Raw genomic sequence first — 25,010 nt, 5'->3', positions numbered from 1 at the left:
AGTTGGTTTTTGTTATTTTATTCGTTAAATGTAGACGATACTCCACGGGTGGATTGGCGTTTGCTAAAAATAAGGATTTAATATCATCAAATCAACTTATTGAATCTCTTAGTCTCTCCAGCTACATCAGGTACGTAATGTATATGTTAGTTGCACAGATGCTCATTAGATACGCGGCTTTTATGTGTATCTTTTCACATTATCTAGTCTTAAATTTTTAATATGTGTATATAAGTAGTTTTTTTCTTCTGGTCATTCTTGAATCTATGTTTCTATTAATTCTTATTTTAGCCCATCAAGTTTAACAGGAAAGAAATCGAACGAAATAATACTCGGCGGTCTGAATAGTTTGAAATCTGCTGCGACGACAGTGGTAAAAAAATTTGACGAAATAAAAGAAGCCATCTCGGCGACAAGCACACCAGTAAAAAATAAGGAACGCGAACAAAAAATAGCATACGGAGTATCGCATGAATCTTTAGATTCTCTCACCGATGGATCTATACAAGATCGAAACGAGACTTCCATGAGAGCATCAGGTAGAATATAAATTATTATAATTATCGGATATTGATCTTTACATCGCATGATAATTTCATCTCTTTTTTTTTTTAATTAGGTGATGGAAATTTAGATTTGTGTTCATTGTACGAGCTCGCGGAGTGTCTGTATCCAAAGGGTACCAGAGAATTGGAGGAACGTCTTGCCATTGAGCTTGTGCTTTCTAGTGCCAGTAGATGCCATCATTGCGCTGCCATTCTATACGATGAGGAGATAATGGCTGGTTGGCAGCCGGAAGATTCCAACTTAAACACTGTCTGCCAGTATTGTGACAAGGCTACTGTACCTCTCCTCACAGTTACAATATTAGATTATAGGTGATTAAAGCGATCGTGTCGTAATCGGTATTGTCCTTGATAAAATTAACATTAAAAATACATTAAAAATACATTTGTCTTATGTAGATGTGAATCTAGCGAGAAGAATAATGATCCTCTCATGGGAGCATTAGTGGAATTGTTAGATCAGCCAAAGGAGTCGTTGGAACCGATAACGGTACCATATTTGAATCCATTGGTTCTAAGAAAAGAATTGGAAAGCGTCCTAAGTCAAGAAGGGGACGCATGTCTCACCAAGCACAGATTTATTCAAGAACATCCGATAGTATATTGGAATCTGATATGGTATTTCGAAAGGATTAACTTAACAAGTCATCTACCTGATCTTTGGTTGAATAATGATAAGAACTCGGAACTTCAGAGAACTATAGGAGCGGTGGGTGTTAGAACCATGTGGGATAATGAACGGTTACACATGGATCGTTTGCCTATGTATCTCCAGTGGAAGTCAAATTCCACAGAAGACAGAACGTAAGTTTCATTAGATTATTTTTAAAGATTATCATAAAATCTAAGCGTTATATAAATAATGTCATATAAATAATGTTTAGATTTTATGATAATATTTAAACTTTAAGTTTAAGACTTTTGCAGGCTTACTACAGCAATCTTGAATTTATGTCATTAGAAGTGAGAAAATACATGTAAATTCTTGCAAGATACATTAAATAATAGATATGTTCTCCGATAAAATGATATTTGCATTTGATAAAACAAATTTGTAAAATATATCAAATACTTTTCTTTCTCTCCATTAATCAATAAATAATTATATAATTGAAATTGAATTGTTGGTTCTCTTCTTGATCAGGTGTAATTTATTTTCTAAATATATGTTTATTTATTGATTACCAAAAGAAAAAGAGAGTTTTCAATATATTTTGCAAGTTTTTAACAAACAGATATAATAACTCTTGCCTTATTAATTTTTTGTTTTAGATTGATGCAAGCAGTGATAACATATGTCCGTTGCAACGATTTAGCAGAACCTATAATAAGAGTGGCCTTAGAAAGAAGTAAACATCAAACAGGCGATCATCCGTTTTCTATATATAGGGATATACTGTTCCTGGCATTTACTGTATTAGGCAGAACGAATATCGATCAAGGTGGATTATGTATACATAGTTACAAAATTATATACATGTCTAAACAATCTCCAAAGTTTATCTGATATGATCAGATATATCTTCCGATAACTGATCGAACTATTGAGATATTTATCGAGTTTAATTGCAACTTTAATTTATCTAATAGCAATTTTTGTTTTCATAGGCGTCTTCGACAGAGAATACAGTTTATCGCTGGAGAAATTCTCCGAAAATGAGGAGAAATTATTACATAAAATCGATGCTCCGCCAACGATGATGTCAGTATATTGCAAATATTACTTCAAGCAACTGAACGTGTAAGGACCGCACAAGCATCCGTAATCCCGAAGATGCTTGAAGAAGATTGTTCCGAGATCTTTCGAGAGATCGGAGAAGGTGTGATATATGTATAAATAATTCTCGCGAACTACTTTTTGACAGTACTTGCGCGATTGCGCACGAAATGAAGATGCGTGCTAAGGGACGATGTTAAAATTTTGTCATGTCTTGAAATGTGACGACGGCAGCGACGACTGCTACATGTTGAATGTTTATTATTGTCTAACACGAAGGACTATTAATGTTATCGACGATGAATTACGCTCGAGTCCAATCTACAGCACCGTTTCTCGAAATACGATCGGCATTCTACGGTCGGTCTCATAGCGTTGACGTGCAAACTAACATTACCTCATCCTCGTTTCTTCATGAGACTCCGCTTACTCGCTGACACCCATGATGATTTGCTTGCGCAATAAGATATAGACGAATCATTAGATTCGGATTTACATCAAGTTCTCGAACTTCGATCACGCACGCACGCGAAAAACTGGCAGAAGTAGCCATCGGATCGATAACATCGATATCGTTTTAACATTAATCGCGATTAATTAGAGTTTCTTTTTCTCTCACTGCGATAGAAGATTGTGATTGAGAAGGAAACAGTGTATTAGTAATCGTAATTAATCAGTCGGAGCTGTCGATGCTATCAATCGCGAGATCAGTCAGTGCAATAGGAGTTGAACGATAATATATTTAACTAATCGTACATCTCTGATCTTCGTATGTTTATAATGTAATTGTTTTTAACAGTTCAACTTTTTTTTTTTATTAATGAATTGGGTCGCGCATGCCTCTGTTTTGTGTGATTCAGTAACTTGTGTTGCAGCGCATTAGCGGTATCTAAGAGTACAACATTGAAAAGTGTTATAAATACCAAAGAACTTACGGACTGTAAAAAAGAAAAGCGACTACAAGTTCAATTCCCTCCAGGTGTGCTGTGACCTTAAGTATGTTTCAGTCCGACATGTAATATCCGCGATGTAAAGAAGAAAGAAGAAAAAAAGGCTGTCGGTATTAAACAAGGCGGCGTCCAATACCGACTATTTTTTTTACCATGAAAAAGAAGAGAGAGAGCGAGAGAGCGAGAAAGCTCGCGAAATATAGCGCGTGACATGACGAAACGCAGTATTCTTTCCTTGTACTCTTAGATAGAAACGATCGTTTATTGCACGATAAAACACAGCGTAAGTATCGTTTCTCTGCGTCCCAGGTGAAAAGTGTTCTTCACAAGGCGTGGCGTGTTGAACTCTGCTACTTATCTTCAAATATTTAGTGTGAGAGTGAATATTTTTATGAATTTTAGACAATTCGAAGCATTTGTAATAGATTAACTAACTTAGGTAGATTTGACGCTGCCCACGATTTATTCTATGTCGAAATGGGATGAAGAGATCATTCGTCGCAAGGGGACTCACATAAACGCGGTTTTTCAGTGCCGTGCACTTTTCATCCTGGTGGACAACATGAATGAATATATCGTTCATTCATTACAATACTATGAATGTAGATTATGAAAATAAAATCAGTTGAGATATTTTACAGAAGTCGTTTGTTTCGCTTTAGAAAATAAATTTATCTCGCCCGTTTTGTTTAAAATAATAAGATCATTACTTTTATAAATTTACTTAAAATTTTCATTTGAAAAATACTTATTAGAAGGAGATTTATCATAAATTCCATTTTTCATTAATCCTATTAATTTTATTTTCGATAAATATATTTCGAAAAAAAAAAAAAACAATTGAAATTTCGCGAAAATGAAAATTGACAGATAAATTGCACGAAGTTAAGGAATTTAAATTTCGTGAACTATTCTCGAGTTAGTATACAAGGAGAACAGCTTACTTCAGTTCGCTTGAATCGAAGTAAGTGCACACATTAATTCTTGTAAAAACAGATCCTTTCTCAGGCACGATCGATTCTAAGAGAGAAAGGATCATAAATACAGACCTTTTGAAGTGTTATTCGAGATAATATCATCTGTGAATCTAGATATAAAATAGAAGATTTATAAAAATCAAGGAACGGAAGAATGTTTCGAAATAACATTTACGCCGCGAAGTTGCTCATTTTTGGTCATGGGGCATTCTCCTCCACAGTAGTATTCGATCATTTCGTTAATGTCGCTTTCTCGCGTCGTCTCTCCAAATCGGGCTAAGCACCTATATTCTCTCGCACGGTACGATCATATGTGTGCGCTCATTTCGTACGGTTTCGTATTTGAAGTGAACGGCGACGCGCCGAGCGCGGCCGAGAGACGTCGAAGGTTACCGACGCGACGTTCTCGGAGCCAAACGCCTCCACCGCAGCCAACTTCACTCGGGTTCGCGCGCAACCCGGTTCCGCCGTTTCGTTCCGCGCCATTACGCGTGCGTGTGCCTCCTCATGTGCATGCGCGCGCGCGCGCGCGCGCGTGTGTGTGTGTGGCGTGTGTAGATGTGTGGCGTACTCGCGCGCCTCCAGACTCGAGAGGGGAAAGCCAGTCGCCGCGCGACAGTGGTGCGTTGCGTGTCGAAGGTGGTTGTTGGTGCTCCCTCCTGAGTCCGACGGAGGTCGATCCTCGCGTGTGACATGTTCACCAGACGTTGAACCGCGAGACTTTTGTCTACGACGTGCGACTGGGTAATCGTGCCGCGGTGAGTGCGTGCGTGAAAACCGGACCTCCTCGAGGTCGACACCGATCTCCTTGTCGCGTCGATCTATCAGAGTTCTGAGAATAGACGGAGAAAGAAGAAAGAAAAGAAACGAGAGAGAGAGAGAGAGAGAGAGAGAAAGAGAGAGAGAAATCGTTCGGCATGTATTCCGACGGCCACGAGGTGGACGGCAGCTGGGTGCTGCGCGTCTACGTGACGGACCTGCAGGTCGAGAGGAGTTTACGTGTCAAGGGAGAACTGCACATCGGTGGTGTCATGCTACGCCTCGTGGAAGATCTCGGTGAGTGCCCTACCAGTCCCCTTTTACACATATCTCTCTTGCCTTGTTTTTTTCCTCTCTTCTTCCTCACTCCTTCGTCTCGCTGTCTCCTCCTGACTTCCTCTCACGATCGTAAAACGCGGCCGTTCGACTCCCGTTCTCGTCGTGTCTGCATATTCGGATGTACGCGCGTCTCGATGCGTGACAGGTGGAATTTGAAAGATCGCGAAGTGACGGCAACGCGAACTCCAGTTTTGAAGTGACCGGCAAAATGGCGCGCACGCATTGTGCATGCTCGTTAATTCCAGCATATAACGATGACTGTATTAAATATTTATTTCAAAAGAGGCTGCAAAGTCTAAAAATTCTGCTGAAAATTCTTGCTTCTAAATATCACATCTATATGTGAAAAAAGTAAATACAAATTCAAAAGATGTTTAATTTGAAGACAATGGTTACGTTCAATAAAACGTTTATTTTGCAACTGTTGGAGATTTTCTCTGTGCTGAGACTGGATTATTCTTTTGGATCTAAAAATATAACTCCATTTCTCAGCACAAAAAAACTTCCAACTTGCAAAACAAACGTTCTGATGAATGTGATTATATTTCCTGTCTATATTTTTCAAAAGTATGTTGGTTGTATGTTTTTAAATAATATTTTAGATTTAAAACTATAAACGTTTTAATCAGGAACATCTTTTGTTATTAAATGTCTGTTTTGAATAAAACATTTTATATTTAAATGTTTTCTGTACTTCTAATAAAAAATAATTAAATATATATATATAATATTATTAATTATTGATTTCTTTTTTAAAGCAGATTTTACTGTTCTCCTTATGTATTCTAAATATATTTTTGGAAAAATCATGCATAATATAATTTATGTGACGTAAACTAGATTTATACACAAAAAATTAATTAATTAATTTTAAATCAAGACAAATATTCTCATATGAGCAAAAATATTATAATCTTCTTAAAAATTTTAATCTTGAGTTGATTGAATTTTATATTAACACACATATTATTTTTGCTCAACTCACGACTAAAAATCTTTCATACGAGATTATAATACAGAAGATTATAATATACTTGTTTATATATGTGAATATTTATGTTTTGTATCAATAGAATTTAAAACTAAAATTTTTCTAAGAAGATTAAAATATTCTTATTTCTATATGAAAATATATCTATTTTGATTTAAGACTAAGTTTTTTTTCTGTACATATGAATATATTTGTGCAAAAGAAACAGTTCGTTTTATTTTTAATATTTAATTATCCATTTTTTCCAACATAAATGATAAAAAGAGATTTTTTTTGGATTTTACATTTAGTTTTCTGCAAAAATATATCCGACACGAGGAAATAATTAATTAAAAAATCTCAGCTCTTATATGACTTTGACCACCGATTGATGATTTTTCTCGTTTAACCGGTTAATTTTACGAGGCTGAAAACATCGATCGCCTTTGCATTGGCACAGCGTGGATAATTAGCCAAGCTGATGCAGGATGGTTTTATCCTCGTTAAATTAGCCAATTTCGATCGATTGAACGAGCCGGTTCCCATATCCATCCGTATACAGGGTGATCCATTATTGAAACGATTGGAAAGACAATGAGAAAATACAGTTAAAATTTTCTCATAAAACATTCATCACAAAATTCGTATGTAAAATCATAATCTATATCCTCATATGTTTCCAATTTCTTTTCCGATATTCGGTATTTAATATCCAGCATTTTTTCAATTGTGTTATTACTATAATGGTAGATCATTCTGGGTATTCGTAAATTTAAAAAAAATTCAACAAGAAGGAAAGAAGGGGATCGAAAATTGCTATTAGTCATCCGCAAAAATTTTGTTTGCTTCCGCTAAAATAAATGTTCGCGTGGTTTACGTGGTTAATTAGAGAGAAACGCGATGGTATAAAATTTCCGAATAAAATGTACCGAGGACACGTTTCCGGTCAGAGAAAAATTCGAGTGTTTACTTGCCAACTGTATGATAAGGAATAACTCGTATCTCAAATATGTCGCCCACCCTTTTTCCCAGGTACGATAATGATAATCTCATGCCGATGTTCTCGTTTTCGTTTAGTGAATACACGAATATGATATTTCGACGAGGATGAACGCGTATAAAATACGGACCGATATAAAATCAATCTCTCAATTTTTTCAAATAATTCATAACAATTCGATGATGATTGCAGTTAAGATGCTGAGAAACGTTTAAAGGAAATTTTCGGAAAATTCATATTGGATATAATAGTATTTTTATCTAATCTATAATATTTTTATCTTATCTAATTATTTTATCTAATCGAAATTTCTTCCACAAGCAAAAAGCACTTTTTTTTCAAAAGATCTCATTTAGAAAAGGGATTTTTTTCAAATTTCCAATCTTTGTTCGTGAAAGATGATTGTCTTTCAAACAAGCATAATTTTACTCTTATCTTTATCCTAAAGTCTGAATAAAATATTTATCTCAATGATATCAAGCTTTCCTTCACATAATATGGAGATTTCCGTGACTCATGAATATATTATAACGTGAAGTAACGAGTGCGAGTGCATTATTCAACCGCGTTTCTGCGAAATCGTCGCAACCCTTATGGGATGAAACCGTAGACGATAATTTTGTTGAAAAGAAGGGTCGACAAACAAATCAATTTGTTATCTAAAATCGATTATTTTCTAAAAATATTGCAAGCTGAATAACTTACTTTCAATATTCGGCGATTAATTTTGCTGTAATTAATTAAATCTTGTCCTAACAAGACCTCTATTAGTACTTACTTCGTCATTAATATTCAATCTCATATCAAGATTAATGTCTCAGTAATAATCTCATTATTGTCGATAATTATTCAGGCTTCGGAACATCGGGGAAATGATCGACTTTCAAGGGAAGAGGGCATCGAACATCGGATATGGCGCGGGGCCAGGTAGAAAAATCCGGCAGCCATATCTTTTGTTGACTGGTCCTCTTACCTTTTTTGTTCCATCGCGCTGGACCCGACAGGTTAGCGTGGCCGTGCAGGTTCTCGCTGCATCTTGCCACTCGACGATTCCGAACCGGACCGACGCGTATTACCGGCCTATGGTGTGGCTGAGCCTTATGTAAATACACCGGGTGTCCCGGAGCGCACGTAACCACGAACTGACACGTCGCAATGGGTCACACGTACTTGAGTGATTTTTCGATCAAGTGTCATAAAACCCCGGGATCTGAGATTTAGAGGGCACGTGATGCTGAGAAAATGCGACAGGAAAAAAGAAATATTTTTGAACAAAGAACAGGTCAGGAGATCGGCCTTCAAATGGAAGACGCTCTTCGATCTTGGCAAGATGGTCTTTTGGTTATAAATGAGCTTATTTTAACACCATGAGAAGTAATAAATTTGAAATAATAGATTTTGATATATATCACTGTAGCCTGAGAAATAAACTTTGTATTCTATTTACATATGTAATTATTTGAAATTTTTGAGGATTATTTGACAACGTAATAATGATGTAATGTTGGACGTTGGAAGAAATTATTGTAAATTTGAATAAAATTTATATGTGTGTTTAATAAAAAAAACATTATATATACATATATTTTATTTTAAAATGTGCGAATATTAACTTGAATGAATTTATTCATACATATTATCAAATTTATGTAATATTTGCCACCTTGAAAGCGCGTCTAAGATTTCGAACTATTTCGAATTTTTTATGAAAAAATTTTGTATTCTTCTTTTGTATTCTTCTTTTGTTTTTCACAAGATAATGAATGAAGTGGCCTAGATAATTTTGAGGCGGAAAGGACAGTGTCCTAAAAATAGAACAAAGGAAGTGTAAATGTTCAGAGAATGCCTGCCCTTTGTAGTCAGAAATAATAGTGAGAAAATGTCACACAAGTGCATCAAAATATTGAAGTATTTTTGCATAATGTGGATAAAAATATCTATAAACAACAACATAGGCATCGTAAAATTTCTAAAAAAATAAAAATTTATTATGAAAATTGAAAATATAATATATAGAATGTTTTATAGTCGCGTTTTCTTGAAAAAGGAAATGTTTATAGATTAAACAATTAAATCGCATATTAAATATCTTATTTATTTTATTTATTTATTATAAAAAAGAATGCAGAAAATCAATGCAATATCAATAATTGCATCTCATAATTAATAATCGATGAATGCTTACGCGCGCTTACGGAGTTCGAGATCTCGAGCTGTCCTTTTTTAGTCGCCTCATTATTCCGATTTGTTCGTTCCATAAATTTCTGCGTTACAATGCGTAAACACATTGCGTAAACACCTTCATAGTGGTAGTTTGATCATATTTCGCTCTGTTATGCAACGTTTATTGGCGTTCGTTGCGAAATGAAGATTCTCCATTTCGCGAAATTTTATCTCACACGTCGAAGCTTTAAATATATATGTATTTAGAATCATGTTTAATTAATTATCTGTGTAATATTCAATCGTTGTAATATTACAATCGCACGATTCTTTATCGAAGATTAGATCGTGCGCCAAAGATAATTGAAATTCCAAGTCGGATCGGCCCGCGTTCAGCGTTCTCGTTCGCTTATTATCGAAATCAGCCTCGTGTAATTGACGCTCGCTGGTCAGACACACGTGGCTTCGTAGCGTCACGAAGAGAGAAAAAGTCGGCGAGATATCCGAGCCGATGTACCGTACGTCAGTAACTCGACAACAAGACCGCGACTCTTCTCGCGGCTCTTCCGCGAAGCCGAAGTCGAAGCCGAAGCCTCGGCAATGCCATCGTGTTTAGAGCTCTCCTTTTCGTCACCGCGAATTTCGCGACTCTAGATTCGGAACACGTAATCGACTAATTAAAGGCGAAAAGTCTTTTAACGCGTCAAGATTCCAAACGTTCTAACATTAAAAAGATTATTGGATTAGATCATTCATCATTATTTTCTTTAATTTTAACGAGATTTTTTGAAATTCTTTCTCGTTTTACTCACAGATGACAAGATCTTTTTTCGTAAATCATCCGTAAATTTTTTACGATGTCTCGTTATTAAATGAATAGAATGTGACGAAGGAAAAGAGAACGCGCGGATCATATGCGAATTTTCACGTGAATTTTCCTCGTCATCGAAGTGACAAGTTTGCGCAGGCGAAGGTCAAATCCGAAGGTCGATTCACCGCGAGGCGCTTAAGTCGAATTATCTGCTCGGATTACGTGTACAGCATCGGATTACCGTAATTTTATATGGCGACGACTACCTTACGCGATTCGCAACAGGGACGGAACGTTTTCATGAAAATGATCATACGATGTTGTCGCACGCGTTACAAAGCGATCTGTATTTTATTAAGTTGTATTAAATCTTTAGCGATGTATGATCCTTACACAGAAAATATCAAGGCGAGAAAGTGTTGAGCCACTTTCAATAAAAAGACTGAAAACTCCGGCACTTGCAGCGTCGAGTTTTAATATAAAATAAAATTTAGTCTTGCTGCAGCAATGCAGAATGCGATGTTTTACTTCTCGAAATACGATATTTTCTAAAGAAAATATTTAGGAAATACAACTTTTGGCACGTCACTTTCAGAGCAGATATTTTTCTAAAGTCGAATGACTGGTCCATATGGCAAATATTATAATATATTCCTCAAGATATGCATTATTATAATGCATTGTAGGTACCTAGACGGTTTCGCCATTCGAAGACGAGGTTGATTCTTACGGTACTTTGTACCGATTGTGTAAAAGGCATTACGATCCTCTCTACAATCAGGCTTCTTGGATTTTCTAATTTGCATTTGATCGATTTTTCCACGAGAATTTTATATGAGAGAAGAAACGTCTGTTGACGTATATTTTAAATCGCGATAATCTTCTATTCAATAGATTTTTTATTCGAGAAGAAATCTCTGGAAAGAGGAAACGTTTATCACTTTTTTTTTTTAGGATTTCTAACTTTTACAGATGGAGTTATGTATTATTCGGTGCACGTACGATTCGAATAATCTTGACTTTAAATAAGAATAGAGGGAAGAGGGTGACGGATGCGCCGTAGATTAGGGAGCAATTTAATTCCGTTTGCACGTGATATTGGCTCGAAGAATCCTATTCCTTCTCGGAAGAAGCTTAAGAGGATTAAGTTACCATCCTTTGAACACTTTTTAAAGTCGAAAGCATTACTCCGACTGAGTGATATATATTTATTTGTTGCTTTATCAATTTTTTTTTAATTTATATAAATCAATTTTATTCTACATATTTTTTTTCTACATATTTTCTTATATTTATTTGTCGTTATTTTCTTATCAGTTACACGATTAATTATTCATATGATTTTGTGAATTTTTTCAATCATAACGAAAGTTATATTCTTATCGGAAATGTTTTGCAATTTTCATAAAATTTTGTACTTCGAAGCATTGCAAGTGCTATTGCTTCTTATGTTTTTATAACAATATCTTCTATGGATAACAATATCTTCTATTCTTCTTATGGAAAATATATAATATTTTATGAAAATACATAGAATATTTTGACGGACTAGAACGAGACACTAGTTGTTTTCTTCTACTTTTCTCGGCGAGATAACCTTCGGTTTAATCCTTGATCTTCCAAAGTCCAATTTGTTTCGACTTACGAGACGATAATTGGATTCTATTGATAATCTTGTTGTCCTTATGAAGATATGCTAATAGCTCGCTCGTAGTTATTATATATTGCTAATACTTGCGATAGGCTTCGACTCGATTGGTTAGCGCCTAGTCACGCTAATTGAAGATGACGTTAAAAATCGACTATGTCATTACTATTGCAAGTAGACATACAATCACGTCTCTTTCGATACATGTTAGCTGTCAATTGAAAGAATCAAGATAACAATTTCACTACAGCAAGTAAGCTTTTATCTTCGAAATAACTGCCAATAAGAAAATTTTGAAGTTTCATTTTAAATGTCATAAAAATGTTACTTATGAATTTTTACTAATACGAAAACAATATGGAAAAGAAAAGAGAGAGATGGAGAATTTTTAACTCAAATAATTGAGCTAGAAACATATGAAAATTAATAATTTATGAGTTAATTTATGAAAATTATTAATTATTAATTAATTGTCTTCAAATAAGGCCATATATGTATATGTATATTAAATACAAATAGCACAGAATTGCATTTAAAATATGATGACGATGCTTACATTTTAATATCATTAGTCATAAATCAATTAGTCATGAAGAGAATTCTGTATGAAATTCTTTTCGCTTGACGAAGTAAGTAAATGATTATCGAGTAAATGAAAAATGTTCTCGATAAATAATTATATATCTTTAAACTGTCAAAATCTTTTTACTCAAACAATCATAATCAGACATGTTAAACATCAAACATTCTTCTCATTTACATAGAAGAAAAAAGTTTCTTATATAATTTAGCGTATCGACAAATTAATTTAACAAATCTCACTGCACGGCGAATCGGGATATTTCTATTTTTTGGGTAAAACTATTTAGATTTATTTAAAAAATTTTCTAATTTTTTTTTTTTATGCCTTTCAAGGTCGACTTTAAAACACATTTCGCATATGTAATTGAGAATTTCTCGGATATGAATAATTTTAACCGAGAGCGCGTGACTTCACAGTCCGACGAACGTGTCGGTTTCGTAACCGAGTGAATCATGAGCGATAGAGAGTATGGTAGTTGTGCTCTTCCGAATAATTCGAACACGCGGGATCTATCTGTACGTGCCGGGAACGGAGCAACACGTTACGCCGGACTGAAAATATTCGAGAGGCGGTGATGAGAGCCCGAGATGGTTCGACACGCGCTACGCGCGAACAAGGAAATGGCGTTGGCGACGGCCAGTTTCAGCACACATCGATGAAACTCTGCTCCGAAACCTTGACCGAGTGACTTCATTATTGCGGTTTAACAAACGCGAAGGAGCCTTATAAGTCGCGACGACGAATTCACGACGATTAACGCGAATTCACGGCGGGACGAATCACTCGGTCATCGTCGAATTTAAGAGCGTTACGAAGAGTTTTTAGATCAGAGATAGGCGAAATCTTATTCAAATTATTGATAACGAAAAAAAGGTGATTTTTTTTTTTAAGCGAAACCGAGTCTTAATTTTATTTACGTTTGCGACATGTTAAAAGCATTCTGTAAGTATGAATTTAATTTGCATAATAAAGAAACTTTTTTAAGTGAAGCCTTTAATTCTCCTTTTTTTATCTTACGAATAAAAAATTTTTAAAGATAGCACAGCAGGTTTTTGATATCGACCTTGGCATATATAGTAATTTTTTTGACGAACGGATAATATTTTGGAAATATGATACTTGCAGAATACTTGCGAGCAACACATATTTTTTGTTTGCGAAAAATGATCGCTTCGGAGATGTGACATTGTAGGCGACATAAATTTTTCTCATGGACAACTTAGAAACGTCAGTGAGTTAGACAACGATGAGATCAAACAAACCGCACCCTTATTAATGTGTTTCTTCTCGCTTCTAATGTCTCGAGAAATACTTGGAATAATTGACCCACATCCTGATGATTATGAATATTTCTTGAAGGAAAATTATGAGAGCTCGGAAGAAATTATGCGAGTAGAAATATTTCTTTTTTTTTTTTAATCAAAAAATAAATCTGTGAAACACAAATTAATTATTTTCATTGATGTATTAATATACATTTACATAATGTTTGCTAATCGTTTGGTCAACGTATTACATCATTCAAATTTTCTGTTTGAAAAAAATGATTACGAGATGTGAATAAACATATTATGGAAATTGTTTGAGGTATCACGAATATTAATTAATAATATAATGTAATTGTATGTTCCATAACGTATATACGCAATTAATTTAAGAATTATTGAGTAGGAATTAATAATTAACATTTATATTTCTATTTAAGCTGAAGCAATAAGAATGTTATATGGCTACACATAAAAATATTAATAAAATTCAAATGCTCGATTTTTTTTTCACGCTTTTTAAGTTATTTTCTCTTTTTACGTTTTATATTTGCATTCACTCACGTTCCTTTTTTCACGCATATTTCTTCCGTTTTATTACTCGACTTGATATTACTTTTGAAACTCCCGTGTTTTTTGTTTGATAAAGAATCACCTATAAAACGATAAAATGTTTTGTTTGTAAAAAAAACGTCGGAACCAGTCTACAAAATCCGTAGTCCATAAAAGGTCTATTTTTTCGTTTATATCGGACAATGCATTTAAATGCACTTAATTTTCTCTGTAAACATTCATGATTGCACCTTTAGAGATCTTCGTTACGGGGTACGCTTGAATATTATATCCGTTTAGCTTTAGTTAAAGCTCAGTTAGCACTGCAAAATAGACATTAGAGTTTTATATCAGTCAGTGGAGGCTCGTCAAGGAGAATAAGGGTCGAGGTCGACCTCGTCAAATGCTTTTATGAAATAATAACTGTGACATACACGTTACCCATACATAAGTAATGGAACGCAGGTGGTACGTTATGCCAATCGAACGTCATCGGAATTCCTCATGGAGGCTTCTCATTATGTCACGACTGATTAAACGTTATAAGTATCCATCGAGGGGCGTAAATGCTAATGGCTGATCTATCGCAGCGATCCACGGTAAAATTGAATCACCTGCTCGTATCTATTTGCAAGCTCCATTCGTAATTAGCTTCGTTATTATTATCATTTTGCATTTGTTAATTGCATATTATTTCAGCAATTCATATTTTACTTTTCGTTAATTAAATGCGCCCGGTTTTTTGTGTGAAAACGTTACGCCTAATGCTCTTGAGATAATCTCTCTCTCTCTCTGCTCTTGATAAATTTTGCCTTCGTCACTTATCTCGCAAATGACCCTACGTACATATGTAGGGTGTACAGTTACGTTAACTGCGGGGGAGGGGGAGGGGGAGGGGGAGGGGCAGGGAACGATGTGGTGCGAAAAGTCGACCATGTGGTTAGTTGGTTCGATGGAATAACTACCGACATCCCCGTAATTCATTCCGTTCAATTAGAGCGTCCGTACGGTTCTTATTCAACTGAGAGATGGAATAAATGGGATTATTTACGGATACGCCTGCTGGAGTGAATCGGTTCTTCGATCAATAACCAAGATGAGTAATCTCACATATGCAGCCGTTTGACATTTAAAAATATGATCCAGAAAATCATTTCAATATTATCCGTTTCTATTTTAACTCTTCTTTTTAACTCTTCGATTCAATTTTATACAGATTGTTATTACTTTTAAATTAATTCCCAGTAACGTATCTTTTCAAGACTGCGTGATAAGTTTTTCGCCCAGCGCAATTCGTCTCAAAAAAGATAAAAAAAAAAAAAAACGATAGAATGCAAGAAAAGAAATTATATTCAGATTATTTGTGAGAGATATGGATATTAATATTGAGATAAAAAAAATTGGAAGACATTAAAATGTCGTGTTTGTTCCTGAATATATGCTCTTTATATATGCTCGATTCGAGATAGGCATTATAACGTCGCGCTCTGAATCTATTTTCTTAAATGAAACGCTGTTCGAACAGTAAACAATGCTGTCGCATTAGATGATGATTTAATAGGAGTCTTGACCGACTTGCTCCATCCTTCTCTGTCTCGCGTAAGTCGCGCGTATTATAGATCGATTCTTGCCTCTACATACACATGGTGTTGCTGGCGTTCATTGGCCGTTCAATAATGTGACGAATGTGTTTTCTGTCACGTGCTTCGGGATCGGCATCCGACACCCGGCAGAATATATCGAACCGAGGCCACATGCCTGCCTGTGCGATAGAATATCATAATCTCGTAGTGACAAAAAGTTCTAACGTATAACAATATATTTTTGCAACGCTTATATTAATTACAACAGCGCAATTACTAACTGTTATTTGATTACCTTAATAATTGCTGTAGAAGAACAATTTAAGAAAACAAATTAATATTAAATTATTTTGTCACTATTGCTAATTTTATCTTAATAAGTAAATAAATAAATAAATAAATAAAAAATATATATATATACGGCGGATTTTATCCATCTTGAGAAAGAGATTTTTATTTATTGATTTAACAATTAATTTCTTAAATTTCTTCTGCACTTTGTTTGTTTGTCGCGTTATTATTTCTAGATTAATTTTAAACGTGTGTCGTGACTAAACGATATTTTACGAGGTATCGTCGAGCATGTCGAGCGAGATGATGCAGGTAATTGACTGCTGTACACGATCGCGATGGGTCGTTTCAATGGGTCCACTGTTGCACATTTTCTGAAGCTTCATGTCCGGAAGCTGGCCTGCTTGCATGACTGATCTTTCTACGAGCAATCTCCTCTTTTAATCAAACAGGAGGAACAGTACGTGTCGAAATAACCATGTGACGAGCAGTCCGAGCAAGTAAAAACTTAAAGTATCGCGGATATATCGAAAATAGGAGGAGAAAAGAGGAAAATAAACAGTCAAATTGCTATATCATTCGTATCACAATAATAAAAATAGAAAGACAGAATCACGCATGCACATTCATTTTGTACTCAATCTATCGTGCTCACAATCGGCACCTCTGTCCCACGTCGATGGGGTCATAGCGTGTGTGATAGTTACTATTATTATTATTATTATTGGATTGAAACCACCGATCGGATCTCGATCGGGGTCGATCGTTCTTGCGACAACGGACCATGGTCGTTCCGGCCGATGGCACTCGCTCGTGCAGAACGTTATTTCGTTTCTTTTGCGATCGACGACGCGGCTAGCGAGCGATACGCTCGAGTTTCATTCGAACGAGGTCACGAGCGCCGCGAGAAATTCGCTTCATCGTACCCTCAGGAGTCGGAATAAATCAATTACACTCGACGGGCGCAATTAATCTCCATCGGACAGACGCGTTTTTTCTCTGAAAGCAAGGAAGTCAAGGTGCTACATACTGGACGAAATTGAAATAATGTCCGGTAGTTCGCGGTCTGAAACAGGATGTGCTCGCTGCTCAAAACGAAATGGAACTTGAACCTTCGCGTCATATGATGTCCTATTGTATTGCGTTATCCTGTTTTATCCGACAGTCGTTCATTAAGATCTTCATCCTCGATTCACTTTTATCGATAAAAGTACCTCTAAACATGGCTTAGAAGCCACATTTAAGGCGCATTTTTATTGATAAAAATAAGTTCAGAGAGATGGACTTAAGTCTTTTGAATAAATATTAACTTATCAACGGTACAGGAAATGGTACACCTAAGTTGCGAGAATTAGCCGCGAGTGTTTGAAGACAAATTCGATGACTCGCTAACTATACTACTGGAGGCAGGATATTAATTTACTAGGATTACACAGTGAAGTAAGCGTTAATTCGCAGAACGTATCCGCTTGCAGATTAACGATTAGATGTCGATGAGACGTCGTTACGTGTCGCGACCACCGAAATCGCATTAAAGGCAGGAAGAACGGTGACTCACACGCGGACGCGACTCTGCATTCTCCGGAGTTCTGTCCTCCCCCCGCACGGGGCGTTTCTGCATATCATGGGTTTTTAACCGAGAAGCCAGCTGGCTTGCATTACATTTTTCTAATAAGCTATCTTTCGTGATTAACGTGTCATTTCTTTCATTAATACACTTCAAATTAATTTCTACTATTTTTTTCGCATAACTTTTGTTTTTTTTAGACATTTTTTTAAATATTTTATTATTTGTGTTATAGTTGTGTATATTGGTTTTTATGTGAAATTTTTTTACGATTTTATTATTGAGCATTTTTAAACATAACAACAGTTATCTTCTTTATAAATTGGCAAATTAGTATTTTATTTTATGTATTACTGAATTATGTCGTTTACGTCACAATTGTTATTTGACACGATTATTTTCCGCGTTGACTAACCACCCTCTGAGATTCAGAATTTCACGGATAAAAACGGCACTATGACTCAACGTCCGCGATTTCCCGCAGCATTCATGTCAGTTATTGCGCGTACAAGGTGGCCAAGGTGACTGGGCCAATATAATTTAGATTTTCAAAATTATCTTTATTTTTTCCAAAAAAAAAAAAAACGAACGAATACAATATTTTATAACTAGTAATTTAAGAAAAAAAAGAGACGATTCTTCATATAAAAAAATTAAGAAAAGTACATTATAATTTTCCCCATACAAGTCACAAAGTTTTCATCTTCGAAAATATTTTGGAAACTGAAGGAATGGATATTTCTGCGCCTTTTAAATTTTAAATGCGTAGAGGATGTCCTATATTTGTATATATCTACGAACGTAAGCTAACGCGCGGATTTGCGCTGCAGCGTAGAGAAAGGAGAAAAGGAATCGAAACAATGGTACATTGTACGGGCCACGGCGGGAATGCGGCACGTTGCGGCGCATCGCATCCGTTTCTGATCTCTCACGCGTTCGCATACGCGGTTGCGTGCGTGCGTGCGTGCGTGCGTGCGTGCGTGCGTGCGTGCGTGCGGAGCGTTGGACTCGATGCCGGGTTTAAAGATAGCTCGTGACGTCAGTGGTGCCTTTGCTCCCGAACTGCTGCTGCCGCTGCTGGTACCAGATATATATATATATATATATATATATATACTCGAAGCCTGGAACTCGCAGCGTCCAATTTTGCTGGTTCTCACGAATTTCGTAACTCCGCCGAATTTGTCGCGAGCCTCACAAACGACTCCCGAGAGATATCCTTCTTTTTCTCTAAACGTTTATAATGAGGTTTTAAGCCTGTCTTGCCAGAGAAACGCGTGGCTCCGAACGTGATTCTGAATGAATCCGATCGGGGCGTTCCTTTTTGAAAAGGAAGCGGAATATAATTCGAGATCTCCAGTCCAGCATGAAGCAATCGCTATACTTAAAGTGCACTTGCGCGACGGATGCACTCCGCGACGCGAAGTGTCATTACGGGTGACGTTGAAGAGTAACGTCCGCCGTTTCATCGGCGTAATGCATCAGTCTTGCGAAAATAGCTGCCGCCCGACAACAGACAAACGCCAAAGAGGAACGATCTAACGAATTGCATCATGGAGAAAAAAATCTTGCGTGAGAATGTTTGCGCACTGCGTGTGCTGGGATATGAAAGAGAAGATTTGTCCTCACTTTTACACGGAGTACTTACGTAAAACGTGTGGACAGCTCGGAAAATTTTTAAAAATGCTGACATTAAACGTGTAACGCAAATATGCATTAACTTCTCGTATATGATATGCGGAAAAATTAAATTTAAATGAATAACTTCATATGTAACATGTATGCGTTGTATAAACTCGCTAAATACTCGCGCCTCGGGCATTTTTGGACGGGCAATCAACCTGACGTCGCGAAAAAGGAAACATCGCGTTCGAGAGGGAGAAAGTGCGGTCTCGTGTACGCGAATTATCAGCCTGTGCTAATATTATGTCCTGCAATTATCGCTTCGTAGCTGGTCTTTATCTTATCGCGTATTTTTTCACGCGAACATTGCTACCTGTTGGTTTCACCTTCAGCGGCGCGCTACCTCGTCACAGACACCAATTAACATGCCATCTAAATCATTCTCTCACAATAATTCACCTCCGGGCCGACTATCTGATAGCGCGAGTCTAACGTTACGCAAACAGTTCTTCTGCTTTCTTTAAAGATTTGATGGAAAAAATGGATTTCACTAGAATTAATATCAAGACTCCACCCGTTTTGAATTCTCTTTTATAAAAGCGCCTCGAAAAGTGGCGTTCTGTAAGCCTTCTGATTGGCTCAACAAGTCACTTTTGTTCATAAAGAAAATTCAGAAATCTGAACGTAAAACTGTTTGCATTATTAAAATTTCATCTTGAAACTATTTAAATGACCGATCGAGTGCAGTCGCGAGTAAATTATAAGGCGTCTTGTAAGATCTCCCCGGTCATCCTCGCGATTCCGTTTCATGTGTCGGAGACCCGGGGAACCTCGCCTACATTCATGAAAGCCCCTTCCACCTTCCGCAACGTCTATTAGCGCGTAACTAGGTGTACCGACGTGTACATTATCCATCTACCTGTATGGGGCCCCGATGCGTGGGCGGAACTTGTCTCTCGCGCTTTCCATTCACTCGGACGGACGCCTTCGTGCCCATTCATGGCTCTCTGGTGCCGTACAATGTCGCCGTCCGTCATGCATATCGCGCGAATTCGCGCGGTTTTCATCGACGAGCTCTCCAATCGTCATGATTACGAGAGGAGATCTCTCCTCACATCTCTATTACGGAAAGTATAATAGATTCTTCGCCGACACTCGCGAGCGATCGAAAAAGACACGAAACCCAACGCGAAACTTTAACGTAGTTTTATACGAGGATATACGATTATTAAATTATAAATTGTTAATTTTGAATTTTTAAATAATTCAGATCTATATTTATTGATAGGAAGTCGTTTATTTTTCAGTCTTTTATAAAATGATAGTCTGCTGTCAGCTAATCGTCAGACTATACGTCGTCACTTTTTTTATTTTTTTTCCCTTTTCTCCCATCTCTCTGTCTCTCTTTCTCTCTTTCTCTCTCTTTTTTTTTTTTACTCGGGATTTCCGCTCGTTCTCGATATCGCCCTTTCACGCAATATTGTTCCTCTCGTCGCGCGCTTCTCTGAAGCGTCCATTGAGCGACGCGTCCGCACAATGCGCGTTATGTCAAATTATCAAAGGAGCGTTACGCGCCGTTTTATTTATAGGCCCGATAATTAAGCGCACTTGAAAAGTTTGAATAGAATAGCATGAAAGGCCGATGTTCGACAATGATGCACGATACATGCGACGGGGTATGGTAATAATAGTCGATAAAAGTCAACCGAGAGTCGCGCGGCTGATCAAAGCCTACGCGTCGTCGCATTTGTTGTATATGCCCGTAAATTGCAATTTTCTCGACCTACGTGAACTCGCGTACCCACGTGTACATACCCGATTCGACACGTATTTGTACGCTATCAAGGAACTTTGTCGAAAGTTTTAGCGAAAAATCACGATTCAAACTGATTTTCTGAATTGAAAAAATTATCATACATTATCAATTTTTACTTTTCAATCGGGAAGTTATTTTTGAATTCTCCTTAAACTTTTTTTTTTTTAATTTAATCATCGCAATTCTTTTTTAAGTACGTCTACGATATATCGAAAGTTATAGATCTTTTTAGAAGTCAAACTCGTGATATTAATTCTGTGAAAATTCTAATAGTTAAATTTTAATTTTTGAGAAGTTTATGACTTTTATTTAACAGCCAAATTTTTTTTTAAACATAGAAAAAGTTATCATTTTAAAAGTATTTCGAACAAATTGTATAAATAAATCTGAGCTGAATTGTTTATATTTCTTTATATTTTTAATCAGGAAAGTAGAATGTAATTAATTTACAAATTTATTTATATTTGAGACGCGATTCTCTTGCTGAAGTTTTCACATCCGCGAAATTAATTATTTTAGTGGGAAGACGTCACTTGTACTTCGGTATATTTATTTATATGGTGTATATACATTATTATATTTTAATGATCGTTTGAAGCACCAAGTTACACGTTTTCGTTCTTATCCTTCTATTTCATACGTGCTGTTTGTCGTACGTGATATCGTTCAAAGTGTACGAACGCCCTGCGTGTTGCGTGAGATGGAGAGAGAAGGCTCTTAACGTACACGAATCGGAGTGTTTATCGGCTAAGAAACGCGTGGCTCTTGTATGAAAGGGATCCATTCATATTAATCGGAGTGCTGCGCACACGAAAAAATGCAAGTGATATATCGCGTAATTACTGCGACCGACCTACGTATTAATACATACACATATACTTGCAACGTGGTCATAGAATCTTGAATTAATCAATGCGGAGAGAACAAAGAGGCGATGTACGGCAATCATGCGTTATCATTGTTTCCGGAAGTAATCGAGTCGCAATGGTTATCAAGCATTCCGCGCATTTTTCACGATTAAATATTAAGTGTTAATCGAACCTCTTGCGAAATCTTAAATAATGATGTTTATTTTTGTTTTTATTGACCTGTATGTATGTATTTTTCATACGATATATATCGCGCGCGCGCGTGTGTGTGTGTGTGTGTGTGTGTGTGTGTGTAACTATTCTATAGAATAATGAAATATGCACAATAATGAACTAAATTCTCAAAATTACATTTAGTAAAAAAGTTTCCTTACATCTAACATCTTAAAAAATTTTTGAAAAAAATTTATTTCTGTATTTAATAAAGTTTGATTTTGATTTAATTCTTGAATTTACTGAATATTATTTTTTATTTCAAGAATATTTTGAAAGAAAAGTTTTGCTTGGCAGTAAGAATTAAATCAAAATTTATTAAATAAAATAAACAGTTGTGCTTACCTTGTCATGATGTTATTTTGGCCTCTGCTTCCTCAGATCCTTTGTCTGCAGATGCTTTGTCACAACACAACACAACACTTTAATTAAACACATTCATGTATTACGAAGAAAGCGACTCAAAGTTATTAGTAAAGCTCGAAAAGATGAAGATTTTTACTACAAATCACTAATGTATAAATTGCATGAATTTATATAATCGATTCATATCGCATTATCAGACACACATTTAATTATGAACGCATTATTACACGCGGAATCGCTCTATTTCGTACCCACGAAATTTCGGTAATAATCGCAAATAACATCTATATCCCGATAGCCATAGACTTATTAAGAAAGTCGAATTAATTATTACTCATTAAAAATTACTTATTAAAATACGATAAACCGTTCGAAAATATGCAATTGATTATTTATTGCTGCACGCGCGATACATTTTGAATGTATGGATGACAAGAAATTCCAATTGCGCGATGCATTCAAATCCGACTTAAAGATAGACAATGACAGTCAAAAGTGCAATTATAATCTATAAAATTTCAAGATACTAATAAGATACTAATTTACAAGTTTAATCCCTCTCATTTTTTCTTTAATTCTAACGAGTGACTCGCGAGTGAGAAGATATCTTCGATAAACGACAGCCGTTTTAGACGACTCAACACACTCGGGGGATTTTGTGCGAGTCAACACTGACCACACATGGTTGCTAAAATGTTCGTAGAAAACGATGGCGTTTCGATGGCAATACGGCGATATGCGGAGCCGCACGCGCCGCTACCTGCCCGCTCGAGCGTCGCTGCGCGAATGTAACGGCGGGGCGACCTTGCGTACACAACAGCGTGCCGTATGTCCAAGGTCGTATTATCGACTGATACGTTGTATCCAACCCGAAATATTTACATTCTATCAAATTCATGCGAGCGTGTGTACTTTTCTACATACAGAACGTCCGGCATCGATTATATCACCTTTCAAGTGTGCAAGTAAAGCTGGTAAAACTAAGTTCTCCATCATTTTGCAATTTTCGCGATAATTTATCGATTATCGATTATTATCGAGTTATTAATTATTAAAAATCACCATATTAGCCCGGTCCATCGGCAAATGCAAGCGCGCGAAAAGATACTCCCGCCCGGCGATCATCGTTGATAGAGGCGTGAGGAATTGTTTACTTCGGCAATAGCTATAGCCAATATATTAAAGAAATAATGATACCTTGTATATACTCTCGTCAGTTTCGAACGCAAGACCTTGTCGCGCAGTGATTTTGTATTTTTCGAAAAATACGATGTAATATTCTCTTGATTGAATTAATACTCTGATGTTACTTATTTTTTTCTGTAAATAGGATTGATGCTTATGCTGTACTGGAAATTGCAGGATTGTAATAATTTTATCTCGTTTTATTTTCATCTTGTTAATTAAAATTATATATTCTTATTCCTTTGGGAAAGTAACGATTAGAGAAGAAAATAAGTTAATTTTTATATTTTTCGATTATAATGAAGTAAACCGTTTTTTTATAAACACACAGTTTAGATTTAATAATCTTTTTAGATGAAATAATTAATTTTTTAATGATTAATTTTTTTAACAGAAAAATTAATCAACTAAATTTTCATGAAAAAGAATTTGAATTTATATATATTTTATAATATAATTGTGAAAACTATTATGTTCTTAACATTTCGATATTATTTTTTATAATTTCACTAAAGATAATACTATTAAATTATTATATAATATTTATAATATATAATTGTTATATTTATATATATAATTGTTAGATACCTTGCACATCCTGAAATACAAATATCTCTAATAAATTAGACTATTAAAAGTAATTAAACTTATTAAAAATAATTATATTTTTAGGTGTATAATTGTAATAATTTTTTTTTTATTCTTTTTATTCTTTCGATAGAAAGAGAAATTCGAAATGTCAAGGCAAACAGTAGATCATTATTTCTTTAATTTTACAATTTTGTAATATTATATTATATGCTATTATTGAAAAGTAAATTTTCTACATTATATCTAACAAACAAACACTGCAGATATAAAAACTATTATAAGTTTGCACGTATGAAGATAACAGGAAACGAAAACAGGATGGACAACGAAAATCATTTTATCAGCAGTTTGATATTGGATACGCGTTTCAGCATATTCGCAATCAGGATATAAACATCGTCGAACAGTGGAAAGCTTCAGTGAAACTCGCTTTCTGCAACGGAAACGTTGTTACGAGGAAAGAGGAGATCTGACATCAGCGGAAGTCGACGATACACAGCGCAGAGTTAAAGGATATGCAGGCTGTGATAACGCGACCGATATCCTTGCATTCTCACACACACACACAACACACGGACACGTTACTTCCTTCCGTGAAACCTTCAC

General features: G+C 35.8%; 2 protein-coding genes across 5 annotated transcripts in view; both read left to right on the top strand.

Moving 5' to 3' along the window:
- Positions 1–3,876, top strand: part of Crag (DENN domain-containing protein Crag) — a 10,625-nt gene extending 6,749 nt beyond the window's left edge. For 2 of the 4 annotated variants that reach the window (XM_089077068.1, XM_089077067.1), the window contains 5 exons: positions 292–539; positions 620–878; positions 966–1,370; positions 1,839–2,008; positions 2,175–3,876. In XM_089077068.1, coding sequence (XP_088933194.1) covers positions 292–539; positions 620–878; positions 966–1,370; positions 1,839–2,008; positions 2,175–2,311 — 1,219 coding nt within the window. In that variant the 3' untranslated portion in view covers positions 2,312–3,876. Of the gene's footprint in view, positions 1–34; positions 131–291; positions 540–619; positions 879–965; positions 1,371–1,838; positions 2,009–2,174 lie in introns of all 4 variants that reach the window. The other 2 variants (XR_016139319.1, XM_089077066.1) reach the window with 2 other exon arrangements.
- An 893-nt stretch (positions 3,877–4,769) lies between these two features.
- LOC105428004 (unc-112-related protein) overlaps positions 4,770–25,010 on the top strand; it is a 40,800-nt gene continuing 20,559 nt past the window's right edge. The window contains exon 1 of the mRNA XM_089077070.1: positions 4,770–5,266. Within this exon, the coding sequence (XP_088933196.1) occupies positions 5,128–5,266 (139 nt within the window). The 5' untranslated portion in view covers positions 4,770–5,127. The remainder of the gene's footprint in view (positions 5,267–25,010) is intronic.

This window comes from Pogonomyrmex barbatus, unplaced genomic scaffold, assembly GCF_055798465.1.
Source record: "Pogonomyrmex barbatus isolate J1 unplaced genomic scaffold, ASM5579846v1 scaffold2, whole genome shotgun sequence".
Lineage (NCBI taxonomy): Eukaryota > Metazoa > Arthropoda > Insecta > Hymenoptera > Formicidae > Pogonomyrmex > Pogonomyrmex barbatus.
This window is presented reverse-complemented; position numbering and strand designations above follow the sequence as displayed.